The sequence below is a fragment of the Dryas octopetala genome, chromosome 7 (assembly GCF_963921425.1).
Source record: "Dryas octopetala chromosome 7, drDryOcto1.1, whole genome shotgun sequence".
Taxonomy (NCBI): domain Eukaryota; kingdom Viridiplantae; phylum Streptophyta; class Magnoliopsida; order Rosales; family Rosaceae; genus Dryas; species Dryas octopetala.
The window spans coordinates 4,312,939-4,330,398 of NC_141372.1; the positions used below are offsets into that span (position 1 = coordinate 4,312,939).

General features: G+C 37.7%; 2 protein-coding genes and 1 pseudogene across 2 annotated transcripts; all 3 read left to right on the top strand.

Annotated features, from left to right (window-relative positions):
- The first annotated feature begins 2,496 nt into the window (after window positions 1-2,496).
- LOC147278717 (MRG family protein) lies at window positions 2,497-6,868 on the top strand. The gene is made up of 10 exons (XM_086249817.1): window positions 2,497-2,814; window positions 3,018-3,071; window positions 3,214-3,227; window positions 3,639-3,787; window positions 4,329-4,369; window positions 4,574-4,675; window positions 5,331-5,410; window positions 5,666-5,835; window positions 6,177-6,261; window positions 6,385-6,868. Exons 1-10 carry the CDS (start codon window positions 2,629-2,631, stop codon window positions 6,473-6,475), a joined length of 972 nt encoding a protein of 323 aa, XP_086105943.1. The 5' UTR covers window positions 2,497-2,628; the 3' UTR covers window positions 6,476-6,868.
- Window positions 6,869-7,197: 329 nt separating this feature from the next.
- LOC147278718 (putative receptor protein kinase ZmPK1) lies at window positions 7,198-9,551 on the top strand (annotated as a pseudogene).
- Window positions 9,552-13,792: 4,241 nt separating this feature from the next.
- Window positions 13,793-16,204, top strand: LOC147278719 (putative receptor protein kinase ZmPK1). The gene has a single exon (XM_086250241.1). The coding sequence runs from the start codon at window positions 13,793-13,795 to the stop codon at window positions 16,202-16,204; it is 2,412 nt and encodes an 803-aa protein (XP_086106367.1).
- Window positions 16,205-17,460: the final 1,256 nt, after the last annotated feature.

Genomic DNA, 17,460 nt, shown 5'->3' on the forward strand with positions numbered 1-17,460 from the left:
ATACCACACAAACCTAGTAATCTACACCATCTTCCAAATCAAATATTTCAATTCAAAACTTTGATCTGCACCAACAACAACAAATTAGTCTCATATTCTGATCATCAGAGCATTCACAATTATAGTCCAGATGGCCAAAAGTTTCAAGTCTCTCGGCTCCTTCCTTGTTCTTCTCCTTGTAATGAGCTCTTGGGTTTTGATGACCAACATGTCAGAAGCTCGTCCTCTGAATTTGGGCAGTTCATGGAGCTCCATAAACAAAGAAGTGGAGAGTGTGTTTGATGGGTTGCATATTGAAGCAACGAAGAATGAAGGTCCAAGCTCAAGAGGAAAGGATCATGGCTTCACCAATTCTCAAACTCTAGGAGGGATCAAGGTTTCTGGTCCAAGCCATGGCGGGAGTGGAAACTAATTAAGTGGTTAATTAATTATCTGCATTCATTGCCACACCACTAGTGCTTCTTTCCTTCTCTTTTAGCAATTTATGATTCATTTTCTTCATTTCATAGATTAAGGTGTCTTGTATGTAGGTCCAGACTTTAAAGCCCAAATCTACCATAAGGCCCAAAGTGGCAAGCCATCTATCACAACGCAGTAAAACCCCAATTGTCAGTTACTCCGTCGGTCGGGGGTAGGCCTCACCAAAAATCCCAAGGCCCGTGTGGCCCATTAGGCTCGAAGCCGCCTGGCCCATTAGGCCCAGAGCTTGATTTGGCCTGAAAGTCTCTTGGGTTGGGCTTAGACCATCCTCTTGAAGCCCATGGGCCGCCCGAAGCCCGGCCCGTTTAGGCCCGCCCAAAGCTTAATTTGGAAATCATAACATATTTAATAGATTTTTTGTTTGTTTACTCTAATAAATTATTAATATGCTTATTAAGTTATTATATAATACTATAATGTTAGTAAATAGTAATAGTGTAAACTATGTAATACCATAAATAATAAAGTAATAAACTTTTAAAATTATATACAACATTATAACTATAATAAAATATAAATGTATATGTGTATATACAACTTTTATAATACAACTATAATTAAAGTTATTAAATCACGATCGTCAATTCATTAATTCAACAATCTGAACCGTTCATTTTCTATTTTCATAGTCAAAGATCATCTTTACAAAAAATCGGCTAAATCGGAATTCATCTACCCATTCGATTATCATTAGAAAAATCATGATCGTTCATTAATTCGACCACTGTTACGTCACTTTTACATCTCCAATTAAGCTAATTTTTTGCAAGAATTCTCTTTAAGTGGGGAACTAAAATTTGAACGGTTCGGATCGTTGAAAACACGATCGATATGTGAGCTTCTACATATAAATACACTTGAAGAGTATAATTCTAATAACTTTCCCGTTGAAACCTTGTTGTTTCCATAATTATGAAGACCACAACGTAATTTCAACAATCTGACCCGTTCATTTTCTATGTTTATAGTCAAAGATCATCCGTACAAAAAATCGACTAAATCGAAATTCATCTACCCATTCGATCATCATTAGAAAAACCATGATCGTTCATTAATTTGACCACCATTATGTCACTTTTACATCTTCGATTGAGTTAATTTTTTGCACGAATTATCTTTGAGTGAAGAACTAAAATTTGAACAGTTCGGATCGTTGACAACACAATTGCATCATTTGTTTATAAAAATATGTAATAAAATATATAATAAAACATATGTACATTTATGTTTTATTCTAGTTGTAATGTTGTATATAATTTTAAAAGTTTATTATTTATGGTATTACACTATTACTAACATAATATTATTATTATATAATAGCTTAATAAGCATATTAATAATTTATTGAAGTAAATAAACGAAAGAGCTATTAAATATGTTATGATTCACAAACTGAACAAGTAAACTAGTCAGCTCAGTTGGTTGAGAGTTGAAACTTGTTATGTGAAATCTCATGTTCAAATCACAACATAACCAAAATCCTATATTTATTTTTGAAGATATATATGTGTCTAAATAGGCTTTGGGCCCATTTTGGGCCGCCCGTTCGGGCCTAGCCCGACTCGGCCTTCCAAGTCCGCAAGCCAAAGCCCGATGGGCTGGCCTTGGGCTTGAGTATTAAAGCCCAAACCCGGCCCGGCCCGGCCTGAAAGCCCTATTGGACTTCTATAATTCAAACCCAAACTTGAAAAATTTGGGCTGGGCTGGCTCGGCCCATTGCCAACCCCTAGTGTCTAAACAGGCTTTGGGCTGCTCGTTCGGGCCTAGCCTGACCCGGCCTTCCAAGTTCGCAAGCCAAAGCCCGATGGGATGGCCTTGGGCCTGAGTATTAAAGCCCAAACCCGGCCCGGCCCGGCCTGAAAGCCCTATTGGACTTCTATAATTCAAACCCAAGCCTGGCGCGAACCCGAAAAATTTGGGCTGGGCTGGCTCGGCCCGGCCCATTGGCGACCCCTAGTCGGGGGTTCTCGTGCATTTCTGTAACTAATGGTCTGTCTATAAAGCAACTCTAAGGAAGAAGAAGAAGGAGCACTTTACCGCCATAACCACAAAACCTGTCGCGCGACGCAATCGAAGTTTCGGAGACGATCAGCCAAACAGTGAATGCTGATCAATTATTAAGCAGCAGCATTGCAGCACCCAAACCAAATGGGAGGCTCCAAGACTGAGGTTACTGACTCCTCCGCCACCGAGTCGGACAGCTCTGCCACCAAGACTGATTCCGACATCGACCATGAAAACGACGACGTATCACCTCCTTCCCCTCGTTCAAGCCCCTTTGCCGAAGGAGAGAAGGTCCTCGCTTATCATTCAACTCGAATTTACGAAGCCAAGGTACCCTCTCTCTCTCTGCAATTGAGTTCTGTATTATGTTCTTTGCCCTAAGATAACATTAATTTGCAACTTCTTGAGCCCAAGCTTTAGGTGATGCTAGTATATCTGAATGCTAGTCGATTTGAATGTAATAGAGCGTTTGGCTAATTGATCACAGATGAATATTCAGTAAATCTCACTGTTCTTGACGTTTTGTTTGCAAGGTGATCAAAATCCAATTTAAGATGGGTGAATGGAGGTTTTTTGTTCATTACCTTGTAAGTATCAACCACTTCGTATGATTTCAAGTTTTCATAGTGTTTATTTTAGGCATTTCCTCCATTTGTGTGGCTGCATTACTTAGGTGATATAGTTACTCCCTGTAATTGCATCTTGATTGTATACTCTTCTGTCCTGCAGGGCTGGAACAAAAAGTGAGCCCACATTCCTGCTCACATACTTAAGATTCGAGAACATTTCTGAATTTTGATTTCATATTCGATGAACCAAGCTAGCTGGTGGTTGTTGGAAGCATGGTCTTCTTTTTATTTTTTGGTTATCGTTTCATTTCGCTTCATAGCCTTCATGTTAAGTGGTATTTTCATCTTAATTATTGCATCATATCATACTTTCATTTTTTTTTTTTTTTCATTTTTTGGCTTTTGAAATATATGTTTATTAACCATGGTATTGTGAGACATTACATCATAATGGAATATTTTGATTGGTTGGGAGTTACATCAGAGATGAAGAATTATGCTTAAGCTTCTTAAATTTATTCATATAGTTACAATCTCTTGAATCCTTTGGTTCATTTATCTCTTTAACTTATTTTCCCCCAACAGTTGGGATGAGTGGGTATGCATGGATCGTTTGATGAAACACACGGAAGAGAATGTGCAGAAAAAAAAGCAGCTCTGGATCAAGAAACAGGGAACAGACAAGAATGCAAGGCTAACACGCACGTCACAAACTAAACCAAAAATTTATAATGGTTGGGTTTATAATCCTTATATTTCCTTTTCTTTTCATTCTGAAATCTATACATTGTTCTATCCATGTAAGTATGCATTACAAATATTTTTTTTCTTCTTTAATTTTATTAGATGTAGTGGCAGAACATGTATCTTTTTTATTCATTAAGTTTTGAATGAAGAACAGGAATGGTTAGCCTAATAAAGCAGAAATTCTGGCATGTGACCTAAAGCCTAGTATTTATTGGCGAGCTATGAGGTTTAAGGACCATAAGCATTACCCTTTAGAGAGATGGAAAGAAATACTAAGTTAAGGGAATTTGCAAAGTAATATGGTTACCGAATTCTATTCTCTGGAGGAATTTATGTCAGACTACATTCACGAAAAGATTTAACATGGATGGTTGAGTATTCCAAGTAAGTTGGTCATTGTTCTAGGGTTGTCCAAGGAATTAGGTTGATAAGAGGTTAGATTCTTGAATATCTATTCTTTATTGTTACTTCCCTTGCTATTTGATATTATATTCATTGCTCTTACTTTTGATATGAAATTATGTGCAGTTGCAAGAGGCAAGAAGCGAAAGAATGACTCTGTCATTAAGGTATGCTCTGATCAAATGTTACCTAAAGCATCCTTAGTATGCCTATCCATGCTTGCCTCTATACAGAAGTTTGTTATATTATTTGTTTGGTCACTATACAGAAGTTTGTTATATTATTTAGATACCAACATGATTATCTCTTCCTTTTGTCATAATATCTTAAGTTGCAGGTTTTGAATTCTTTTTTTGTTTGTCAAATATTAGGACAGAGGTGCCATACCTATGGAAGATCTTGTGATACAAATTCCACCCACACTAAGGAAACAACTAGTTGATGATTGTGAATTCATTACTCATCTGGGAAAGGTAGATCTAAAACTTGTATTATTTTCTTGTTCCCTTGGCATAATGATTATGTGATCACCAAAAAGTCTCAGGCAGGCAGTGTGCATTTCAACTAAAACTATGAACTTGTGGCAGTTTGTACAAGCAGTTTTGATGCATAGTGTACTCATTAATTTCTAAAAGCAATAACATTGTTTTAACTGTCAAATCTCTTGTGGAAAACTATCATACCTCTAATGGCGACATGAGTAAGACACTTGGCCAATTTTGTTGTCTGTCTTAGTTTTGCACCACATATCACACCTCTAATATAAAGTACTATGTAGATTACATACTTGTGCTAATAATAGTACATTGAAAAATTGGAATATTGTCTTTAGACTGTATTATGGAATGGTCAATGGCATTGTTTTAATTATTATTACTTGTTTGGTTATGTTGATGTAGAGATTAATGTTGCATATGGAATCCTACTAAGATGTCTTGAGAATTTACAGTAGGACTAGAGACTTTCTGGCATATAGTTGTCATATGGTGGGATGTGTCGAATTCTGATGCTTCCACTCATTGCATTGTAAATTTCCAAACAAAGATGAATTTATATCCTCTATTCATTTGTTATGAATTTCCACTTAGTGTGATATCCATATATTCAGTATAATATCCATTCTTGCAGCTTGTTAAACTTCCACGTACTCCAAATGTGGATGACATAATGAAGAAGTATCTAGATTACAGATCAAAGAAGGATGGTTTGTAAGTTTCCTTCCTGCTTTTTTTAACAACGTTGGTTCCTGTCTCTCTTGGCATCCTATCTTGATTTTACATTTGGATTCTATATAAAACAACGTTGCCATTTGACACCTTTGGTGATGACATATAACTTTCAACTTATGTATCTATTTAGAATCCAATTTTCATATATCCACTTCATTCTTTGTATAGTGTTCTTCAAATTTATGCCTTAGCATCTTCATTCTGGTTGGTGGACTTTTCTTAATGTGTATCTAGGAAAGCTCCTTCACTTGAAGAAATCTTGAAAGGACTATGTTGTTATTTTGACAAAGCACTGCCAGTGATGCTTCTGTACAAAAATGAGCGTCAGCAGTATGAGAAAGCAATCGCAGATGGTGTCTCTCCTTCATTTGTATATGGTGCTGAGCATCTATTACGCCTCTTCGGTATGAACATACTTTAATACTTAACCAAGTCCGTAATTTGTATTTGGAAAAGTGTATACCTAAGTAGAATTTTATTTTTTTTAATTTAAAAAAAAAAAAATCCGTGTTTTCACCATTTTTGGTGTGGTATTCATTTTTTTGGTTTCTTCATGCCTATTTACTACTAAATTACTAATGCTGATTGCTTTTCTATACAATAATGAAATTATGTACATAGTGGTGATACTGCCATTCATCAGAATGTGTGGATGGTTGCCTACTAGGATCCATCATGCTTAATATTGCTTGGGTGCCAGCCATCATAAAATTTTCCCTTGCGATGTAATTTTTTGTATTTGCAGTTAAGCTACCGGAGTTATTGGTGGATGCTAACATTGAAGAGGAGACCTTGAAAGAGTTACAGCCAAAATTGGTTGACTTGCTCAAGTACTGACTTCTACTTGTTCTTCTAATTAAGTTTTCAATCTATCTATTTTCCATTAAGTAGGCAGGTTCTAATAACCTCACGAGTTGTTTCTTTTTCGACATCATTTTTACCCTGTCATGAAGGTTCCTACAGAAGAATCAGAGTGCATTCTTCCTCTCTACCTACCATGTACCAGAAGATACTGAAACCAGCACCAACAAACAAGATGACTAAGAGGGGGGCATACATGCAACAATTTGTACATAATAATACCATTGAACTACAGCTGTTTGATTCCTTGGCACCATTTTGAACTTTTCCTGTGCTCCAAAAGCTGTTGAAGATTAATGTGTTTGTGTTGCAGGTATTACAATCCACCATGTTCATGTAACAAATATTTCCAAAAAAGTTTACAATATGTAACAATATGTAACTTCCCTAGTAGGACATGCCTGATGCCTTGTAAAATGTCTACGGGGTCGAGGTTGTACCCTTTTGTTTGAGATCTGACAACCTTGGCTAGCTAATTTACGAAAGGAACAAACGATGACGTTGTAAAATTCTTAATGTGACAGAAAATATATCCGACTAGCTGCATGTCTTTGGGTTGCGATATGCGATTAGGTACTTAATATCCAATGGTTTATTGTGGATAGAGAATATTATTCATTTATTGTTATTATTATTATTCAATTCCATCCTATGACAGGATCATTTGTGCAGATAACTTGGTGTAAATTGTGTAATAAACTAGTACTGACTGCTGCATGACCTTCAGGCAGGTGTGGTCCTACTGGTACGTAGAAATAGAATAGTCAATGACCTTGTTGTTATGGTCTATTTGAATAGTCAATGACCTTGTTGTTATGGTCTATTTTAGCACTACACATGCCTCTGTCGACCATGCCCATACTCCGATTCTCTCTTTCAACTCTCATTGGGATTCATTTCATCTCATGGCTACTCTTTTTCTCATTCTTCTTCTCTCTCTGGCCATGAACTCTTCACCTTCATCTTCAACCTCCGACACTCTGAGCAAAGGCTCCTCCCTCTCTGTAGAGAAACCAGAAGATGTTCTAATTTCATCTAATGGTGTTTTCACTGCTGGGTTTCATAGAGTGGGCAACAATTCATATTGCTTCGCAATTTGGTTCACTGAACCATCCGACTATTACCCAAATCGTACCATAGTGTGGATGGCCAATCGGGACCTACCAGTGAATGGGAAACGCTCAAAGCTCTCTCTCCAAAAATCTGGCATTCTCATCTTAACTGACGCTGGTCGTCACAACATCGTATGGGCCACAACCGTCACTTCATTCTCACCGGCCAACTTAACCATCCACAACTCCGGTAATCTGGTTTTACTCAACTCGGAGAATCATTTTATGGGAAAGCTTTCATTTGCTAACTGATACTCTTCTTCCACTCCAACCCTTTACCAGAAATGCAATACTTGTCTCCGCGAGAAGCCAGAGCAACTTCTCCTCTGGTTTCTACAAGCTGAGCTTCAACAACGATAATTATCTGCGTCTCCTTTTTGACGGTCCTGAGATTTCAAGCGTCTATTGGCCCAACCCTTCCCTTGCGGGTTAGTATAATGGCAGGACAACTCACGACAACAATAGAACTGCGATGCTGGATGAGTTGGGCAGTTTCAACTCATCGGATAATTTGACGTTTTTTTTCAGCCGATTATGGTGCAAAGTTTCAGAGAAGATTGACGATTGATTTTGACGGTAATGTTCGATTGTATAGTCGGGAAAGGTCAGGAGAGAAATGGGTAGTTTCATGGCAGGCCTTTGCAGACCCATGTATGATTCATGGAACTTGTGGGGTTAACAGTGTCTGTAACTATGGGATTTGTGGGATTTGTGAGAAAATATGCTTGGAACTGTACAATTGCAAGGGGTTCCAATACACATTTGTCAGTGGTGTAACTGGTGTTTATAATTGTTACCCCAAGACCCAATTGCGAAGTGGGCACAGATCCAACTCTCAAGGATACTTCTATCTGAGACTGCCTAAAACTTACCTCTTCTCCGACTCAGAATTCAAACCCTTGAAAGAATTTGGGTTTAATTGCACAAACAGAGTTATTGATCTCGACAGGAAGTATGTAAAAAGCCGGGTTAGTAAGACTCTGAAATTCTTGCTATGGTTTGTCTGTGGAGTTGGAGGGTTTGAGATCATTTGTATCCTTTTGGTTTTGGGTTTGTTAAGTAGAACAAGGAGAAACTCTAATGAGGAGGATATGCAGGGCTACCTTCTTGCTGCTACTGGATTCAAAAGATTCAGCTATGCCGAGCTCAAGAAGGCGACACGGGGTTTTAGTGAAGAAATTGGTAGAGGGGCAGCAGGAATTGTGTACAGAGGTGTCTTGGCTGATCATCGAGTTGCAGCGATTAAGCTGCTTAATGGAGCAAACCAAGGAGAAGCTGAATTTCTAGCAGAAGCTAGTACAATTGGGAGGCTGAACCATATGCACCTGATAGAAATGTGGGGATACTGCGCAGAGGGAAAGCATAGGCTTCTTGTTTATGAGTACATGGAGCATGGATCTTTGGCACAAAATTTATCTTGCAATGTGTTGCTTGATTGGGAAAAGAGGTTTCAGATTGCTCTGGGCACTGCAAAAGGCCTTGCTTATTTGCATGAAGAGTGCTTGGAGTGGGTTTTTACACTGCGATGTTAAGCCTCAAAACATACTCTTGGACTCCAATTATCAACCAAAGGTGGCAGATTTTGGCCTCTCCAAGCTATTTAACAGAGGTGAGCTTAAGAATTCAAGCTTTTCGAGAATAAGAGGAACCAGAGGCTACATTGCTCCTGAGTGGGTGTATAATCTGCCCATTACATCCAAAGTGGATGTGTACAGCTATGGGATTGTTGTGTTGGAGATGGTGACCGGAAAGAACCCGACAATGGGTGTGGATGCAATTGATGGTGAGCAGAGAAGACTGATCATGTGGGTGAGGGAGAAGATAAATGGAACTACTGCTATTGCATCAAGGATGGGAGAGATCATAGACCCCTCGTTTGAAGGTGAATATGATGTGAAAAAGATGGAAATTCTGTTGGCAGTTGCTTTACATTGCGTAGAAGAAGACAGAGACGCAAGACCTTCTATGAGCCATGTTGTTGAGATGCTTTTGCAGCTTGACAAAGGCAAAGATCATCAAGTAGGAGAAATATATTAGAATTAAGATAGGTAGAACAGTTCAATCTATTTTATTGTAACTGAAAAAACCGCCAAGATCATTAGGGTTGTTAAGCAGTTATGGATGCCTTTGCACAAGTATAAAGCATGTATTTCTTTTCTATTTCTTTCTACAAATACACTTGCATGCCAATCAAATGTCTCTTGGTTAAGCATTTTGGAGCGAGTCAATACCAGGCCAACTTCTGGGTGTTACTTATATTATCCAGGCCCAAATCCTTGGATTTATTTGACCTTTTTCTGGGTTGAAACAAAACTTCATTAAACAGCCCAAATGTGCCCCAGTACAAACATAGCAGAGAGGCCTACACACATACAATAAGCACAAGCAAAAGAAGGCCCAACAAAATCAAACAGAGAAGCCCAAATCAAAAGATTCTGCCTGAGAGTCCAACTATATTCCAAACAGAAGTTTTGTTCTCCTCATACTGACCAACTAGATAAACGGTTCGCTTTTTTTATTTGAGTTAATTAGAGATACACCCATTTTTTGGGCCCAATTTGATATCACCCAATCCTTTTAATATATACTCATTTTTAAATTTGTCACGTAAGATTATATATTTTCTGTAAAAAATTTATTTTGTAATTTCCTCTTTTACAGAGTTAAAAAAAGGTAAATTTTGTTTTTGTCAATTAATGTCTTATTTCAAGATATTGTCATAATTTTTTTTTGTAATTAATTGTCATTAATTTATAAAGTTGAATATTAAGATTTTCCATTTTTGGTTTTCGTTTTTAAATTTCAAAATAAGTCTGATTTTGTCCAATTTAGTGTATTACCATATAGAAGAAACGTCTTTTACTTATTACAAACATCATTAACCTTCCTTCTCACCTATTCTCTAGGTTGCAATATTCTAAAATTCAATGGAGGGTGCAATCATTGTAAGATGTCATCTCAGCCAAAAGACAATAGTTGTTCCACTTTTTTCTCTAGGTAAGTAATTTATTATTTAGTGCCTAATTTTAAACACCCTACTCACCAAAAAAATTTGTCTAAACCCCCACCCATCTAGAAACTCTTTCAAAACCCCCTAAAACTTATAATCCTAAATTACCCTTCTGACGCATGCTGACGCGCGCTGACGCATGCTGACACATGCTGACGTCACTGTAACTGTATTTTGGTGAAACTGTTTTTTTTTTTTTTTTGAATTGAAGTTTTTGCTAAAACTCAATATTTCACTAAAACTAAAATCAAACACTGAAATTGAATTTCATTACACTAAAACTGAATTTCAAAAATTCAGTTACACTGAAACTGAATTTCAAAAATTCAGTTACACTGAAACTGAATTTCAGAAATTCAGTTACACTAAATTGAAGAATTCAGTTATGAATTCACTTACTGAAACTGAATTAAGTGATGCAACAATTACACATTTACTAAAATGCAATTACACCTTGACTAAAATGCAATTACACCTTAATTAAAAAACAATTATACCTTTACTAAAACAATTACACTTCACTGAAACAGTTACACCTTTACTGAATTTCGTTTCACTAAAAAGAACACAGCAACCTTAACAAAAAAAACAACAACAATACAATAAGCCATTGAGATGAGAGGAGTAGCCAACAATACAACGTCGTCCGATCACCTCACGCGCGACGAGTACACGACAGTCGCCATTGCATCGATCTATTTCTACTTGCAAATTTGATTCATCATATTTCAGAACCATAATTTCATTCAAAATTTATTTAAAACTCATGTTTCACGAGCTGAAACTGTTTAATCTTAATACCAACCTCTGCAATGTAATATATATCTTGTACCCATTCAACCCCACTGATACGTGTCAAAAACCCACAAATCCAGCAATAAACAGCCTCAATCTATATATATATATAAATATATGTAGCCAAATGAAATCCCCAAATAGCAAAATGAAATCAGCTAATCTCTCTCAAAATGGGTATTACCTGCGCTGAGAGGCAGAGATGAAATCGTCGACCTTTGGGGCAGCAATGGTGGCGCAGAGAAGCAGAGTACCAACTCCAAAACCCACTAGCTGCCGGAACACAGAGATCGCCGGCGAGGATGTCAATCTGATCGATTTGGGGTTTTCCGATTCATTAACAATTGCACCAAACCAAATACATAGAACTGAACAGCACAATGAAGAGAAGAAGATGGGTACCTGACTCGATGAAAATGGCTGTCGGAAAACAGAGAACGCCGGCGAGAATGTCGCCGGCTTCTCTCCTTCGAAACGGCGGGCCTAGGGGTCGTCAATATCTTCTGATGGCACCAATGGACTCGGGACGACGAAAGGAAGCCATCCATGGTGGTCCGGCACCTTGTCGTCGCCGGAATCGGTGGATCGCCGGCGAGGGAGCTCGGGTCTGCCTAGACCCGATCCGGTGTCGACGTTCAGTTTCGCGGAGAGTGGAGGGCAGGGAGAGGATGAGGGGGGAGAGGTGAGCGTGATGGGACTGGTATCGCCGGCAACCGTCGCCGAACAGCGGCGCACGCGTCGACGACAACCGCAGGGGAGAGAGAGAAAGAGAGAGAGAGCACGCACAGAGAGAGAAATTTCAGAAATGTGGGCTTGATATTTTTTCGAGGGTTATAATTGGAAAAAAAAGGGTCAAACTTAGCTGGGTGTAGTTGACTAGGGGGTTTTGGGAGAGTTTAAATCTTTAATAGGGGGTTTTGAATTAATTTAATTAAAGGTGGAGGTTTTGAAATAACTAAACTCTAATTAGGGGGTTTTAAATAGTTTACATTTGATTATTTTGCTTTGGTTGTATTTGTGGTTTCTCCGATCTTCTTTTCTTCTTTTATTTTCTTCTTCTTTGATTTTCCTTTTCTTTGATTTTTCTTCATCATCAATCTTCGATCTTCTTCTTCTTCCTCCCATCTTTTTATTTAATCTTTTTTTTTTAAAACATCAAACCCTCCATTATTGTTAGTTTTATTTTTCTTCTACATTTTTCTACTTGAGTAAGAGGTGATGAAATCATTGGTATATATACCTTAAAAAGATGTTGGATTTGGGGGGATATGTATCTTCTTCTTGACCTGAGTAATAAGTATCTCCTTCTTTTTCTTCTTTTGTTTAATGTACCTAAGTCCAATGTATCGGTATTTGTATTTATATATTTTAGTGTTATATTTGTATTATGATAGATTTGTTATATTTTTATTAAATATTCCTTTTTTTTTTTTTTTAACCCAAAGTTGAGGCTTATTGTATTCATTTTTTTAATCTATATTATATGTATATTGGGTGTTTAATTTTTTTGTATTTAAGTGTTTATATGTTGATATGAATTGGTAACAAATGTTTTTGGAATTGGATGCATGAATCATGAAATTTCATCAATAAAAAGATTCAAAATTAGGAGTAATAAATGCCTTAAATCATGAATCTTTAAATATTACTCAAATTGAAGCAATGACATATTTTGTAAATATTTACAAATTCATGCCTAAACCATTATTTCGCGTGGAAAAAAAAAAACTCTCACACGTATTTATTTATTTATTTTTTTGACCAATTGGAAACCATTCCATTAAGAAGCCACAAAGGCAGAAAATTCAAACCAATTAAACAACAAGCATCAATAGAGTATATCTAAAGGACAATAGAGTATATCTAAAGCATCAATTAAACCAATTCACACGTTATTTACCTATTAGGCCTACTCTAAAATAGAGTATTGAAAATGGAGTATATCTAAAGGACTTATTTTATTTTATTTATTTATTTTGTTTAACAGAAAGAAGCAAGTCCTTGATGAATGATGCCCAAAACTAAGATATAATAATTCGACTTCTTCAAATGTTGATATCATATTGTCTTTCTTTGAGCATTCCTTTTCATCTGGTCGTTGCAGCCGCAGTAGAAAGGGTGATGTTGGGAAACTTACCGCCATGTTTATGATTAAAAACTATAGAAAGGGTGATGTTGGGAAACTTACCGCCACGTTTATGATTAAAAACTATCCAGTTGCATTTTAAATTTTGATTCTATTAAACTAAAAAAAAAACAGAGAACTAGTCTTGGCGTCTGGAAGACCACGGAATTAAGCTACAATGGCAAAGAGGGTACTCAAGAACCATTATGCATGATATCACAGTTTTGTCTAATTTAATTAACAGATTCAATAATACAGTTCCGGAACGAGTCCAACACGTACATCGTGATATGCGTTATCATATAATATACATATATACGTGCTGGTTGACCTTCCTTCTATATATATGTAAACCTCTTTGCTAGCTTCTTTGGTGTCACAATAATTTCACATGCACATGTTTTTGATTTCATTGAGGCCTCTACATGGTGCTTGATTTGATTTCAATTCAATCCAATATGGTTGCTACACTTTTATTTCTTCACTTGTCACTACTACTTTCTCCATTGGCATCATCATCAACATCATCGAATAGTTTGAGCATAGGCTCATCTCTCTCAGTCGAAAATCAGTCTGACACATTGTTGTCACCAAATGGCATATTCACCGCCGGCTTTTTTCCCGTTGGCGAAAATGCATATTCCTTGGCCATATGGTTCACCGAGCCATCCCCCACCGACAATCTGACTGTGGTGTGGATGGCTAACCGTGACCAGCCAGTCAACGGCAAACGCTCCAAACTCTCCCTCCAACGAAATGGTAATCTTATTTTGGTCGATGCTGGACGATACACCATTTGGTCCTCCAATACCGTCTCAAATTCATTAGACGAATTGCGACTGTTTGACTCTGGCAATCTAGTTTTGCTCACTCTAGACGGTGTTGCTTTGTGGGAAAGCTTTGCTTCACCAACAGACACCCTTTTGCCTCATCAACCACTCACAAGGAACACAAGGCTTGTCTCTTCAAGAAGCCTCACCAACTATTCCTCTGGCTTCTACTCTCTTTTTTTCGACAATGACAACACTCTTCGCCTTCTCTACGATGGCCCTGAGATTTCGAGCATTTACTGGCCTAACCCGTGGCTCCTAAGTTTCCAAGCTGGGAGGTCCAGCTACAACAACAGCAGAATTGCAATGTTTGATAGCTTGGGAAATTTGAGTGCATCCGATGACTTCACCGTTTTGTCTGGGGATTATGGTGCAAAGTTGCAGAGAATTTTGAAGACCGATATTGATGGCAATGCCCGATTGTACAGTCGAGCAAAGCCGGGAGACAAGTGGGTTATATCGTGGCAAGCCGTTTCGCAACCATGTAAAATTCATGGCATTTGTGGGGCAAATAGTTGGTGCAGCTATGATCCTAGTTTGGGCAGGAAGTGTTCATGTGTTCCAGGCTATAAGGTGAGAAATCAATATGATTGGTCTTTTGGGTGTGAACCAGATTTCAATGTCTCCTACTCCTGCAATAGTAGTATTGCTCGTGATCAGTTTGGTTTTATGCTTGTTCCTCGCGTTGAAATCTATGGGTTTGATTTTGGGATATATCATAATTACACCTTAGAAGGTTGCAAAGCTTTGTGCTTGGGATTTTGCAACTGTACAGGGTTCCACTACAAATATGACTTTGGTGTTGGTTTTTATAATTGTTATCCCAAGTCCCAATTGAGAAATGGATACCGTTCGCCTGGTTTTGATGGAGACCTCTACTTGAAACTACCCAAGGCGACCCTTTCTTCTTATAATATTACCTCAGAACAATCCATCAACATGTGCACAGACAAACTTGCAAGACAGTTAGATAGAATATACGAAAAAGGCAACACAAATGGTTCCGTCAAGATTATGCTGAGATTCGCTTCCGGGCTTGGAGGACTTGAGATTGTTTGTGTCTTTGTTGTGTGGTTTTGTGTGAGTCGAAGAAAAGGCCGAGGACGAGAAGATCCAGATTTAGTGACTCAAGGCTACATTCATGCTGCCACTGGATTCAGAAGGTTTAGTTACTCGGAGTTAAGAAAGGCCACAGGAGGTTTTAAACAAGAGATTGGAAGGGGAGGGGGAGGAATTGTATACAAAGGCTTATTGTCTGATCAGCGAGTTGCAGCAATCAAGAAATTGAGTGCTGCAAACCAAGGAGAAGCAGACTTCCTTGCAGAAGTGAGCCTTCTTGGGAAGTTGTACCACATGAATTTGATCGAGATGTGGGGATATTGTGTTGAAGGAAACCATAGGCTTCTAGTTTATGAGTATATGGAACATGGTTCCTTGGCTGAAAATTTGTCTTCCAATGTGCTTGATTGGAAGAAAAGGTTCGAAATTGCTGTGGGCACCGCAAAAGGCCTGGCTTATTTACATGAAGAATGCCTGGAATGGGTTTTACATTGTGATGTGAAGCCTCAGAACATACTCTTGGACTCTAATTATCATCCAAAGGTTGCAGATTTTGGCCTGTCCAAGCTATTGAATAGAAGTGAGCTTAGCAATTCCAACTTCTCAAGGATAAGAGGAACCAGAGGTTACATGGCTCCAGAGTGGGTTCACAACTTGCCCATCACCTCTAAAGTGGACGTTTACAGTTATGGGATTGTTGTCTTGGAGATGCTCACTGGAAAGAACCCAATAGAAAGTGTTCAAGCTGTAGAAGGTGGAGGGGAGACACAGCAAAAGATGGTTAAATGGGTGAGGGAGAAAATGAATGCAGCAATAGAAAATGCAGTGACCCAAATGGGAGATGAATATGAAAGGGATCAACTGGAAATTCTTGTTAAGGTAGCTCTTCAATGTTTAGAGGAAGACAAAGATGCAAGACCCACCATGAGTCAAGTAGTTGAGATGCTTCTACATCATGAAAACAATTCATTGTTATGGTAGACATGTTTGTTGTGTTGGGAATAAAATTCTCTTGTACAAATAATAATGATGGAAACATGCATAATATTGATAAAGGTAATTAGACGACAATGAGCAATCAGTAATCACAAGTTCACAACAGCACACTATGACTTGCCAGGTTCAGCAAAATCATGCCTACGTTCACGTAAAGTAACATCAGCTTCCCTTATGAGAAAAATGCAAATTTGTACATGAAACTTTGTTCAAGAATTCATTTGTATCCCGAACTCTGTATCCAATAGAATACTTCCTTGTACACTCTCTCCAGAAACCCAAGAAGAACATTCTACAAAGTAGAACCCCCTTGCTTGGTTGCAAAGTGGATAGGGACTCCTCATCCTTTTAGAGTCTCTGATAATGGCTAAAATTAGAGTCATAATTAAGCCATACATGAACCAGCCAGATGTATAGGAAATAACTCCGGCCACTGTCCATGCATTAATCATTTCTCCATGTGCTAACCTTAGAGTTTAGATTTTTGTTGGTATGGCGTTTAGTTTGGGCCTCTGTGTTTTTATATGTTTTTCCGTCTGTATTTTCTGTTTGGGCCAAGTTATTTTGTTCTGGTTGCGTTTGATTGTATTGGGCTGGAAAAAAAATAATAATAAGAAGGGAGGGATGCACCAAAGCAAATAAGTTTTATATATAGCATATATAGAGAATAGCATTTATATATCTTCTTCAACTGTTAGAACGATTCATTCAACTACATGCTAAATTACCAATATCATGCACATGAAGTTAAAACCAGAACCAACTTACAAGTTCTGACCAAGTCAAGATACATGATATGTAAACGCTATATTAATGTAGATAGACCAAGATCAAAGCTTACGTGGAGAGCTGCATATTATATGAAGATTGCCACAGTATCTGGAAGATTGACGATATAGTATTTGCTCAATGTCAATTATAAATTTTTTAAATTAATAAAAAAAAAAAAAACAGTTAAGTTGGATACTATTCAGCAACACCCTTAACCATCGATTATACATGAAAGAGACTCTCAAAGGCAGTTTCCCAATACTTGCCTCCCCAATCCTCCACTTGGAAAAACAGAAGTTCAATTGGCAGTATATACATACTCATGCATGTGTTTTCTTAGAATTGGCATTATATACATAGTCATATGTTTTCTTAGAATTGGCACTATATACATAGTCATGTCTGCTAGGAAAATAAGATGGAAAAACAGAAGTTCAATTGGCAGTATATACAAAGTCATGCATGTGTTT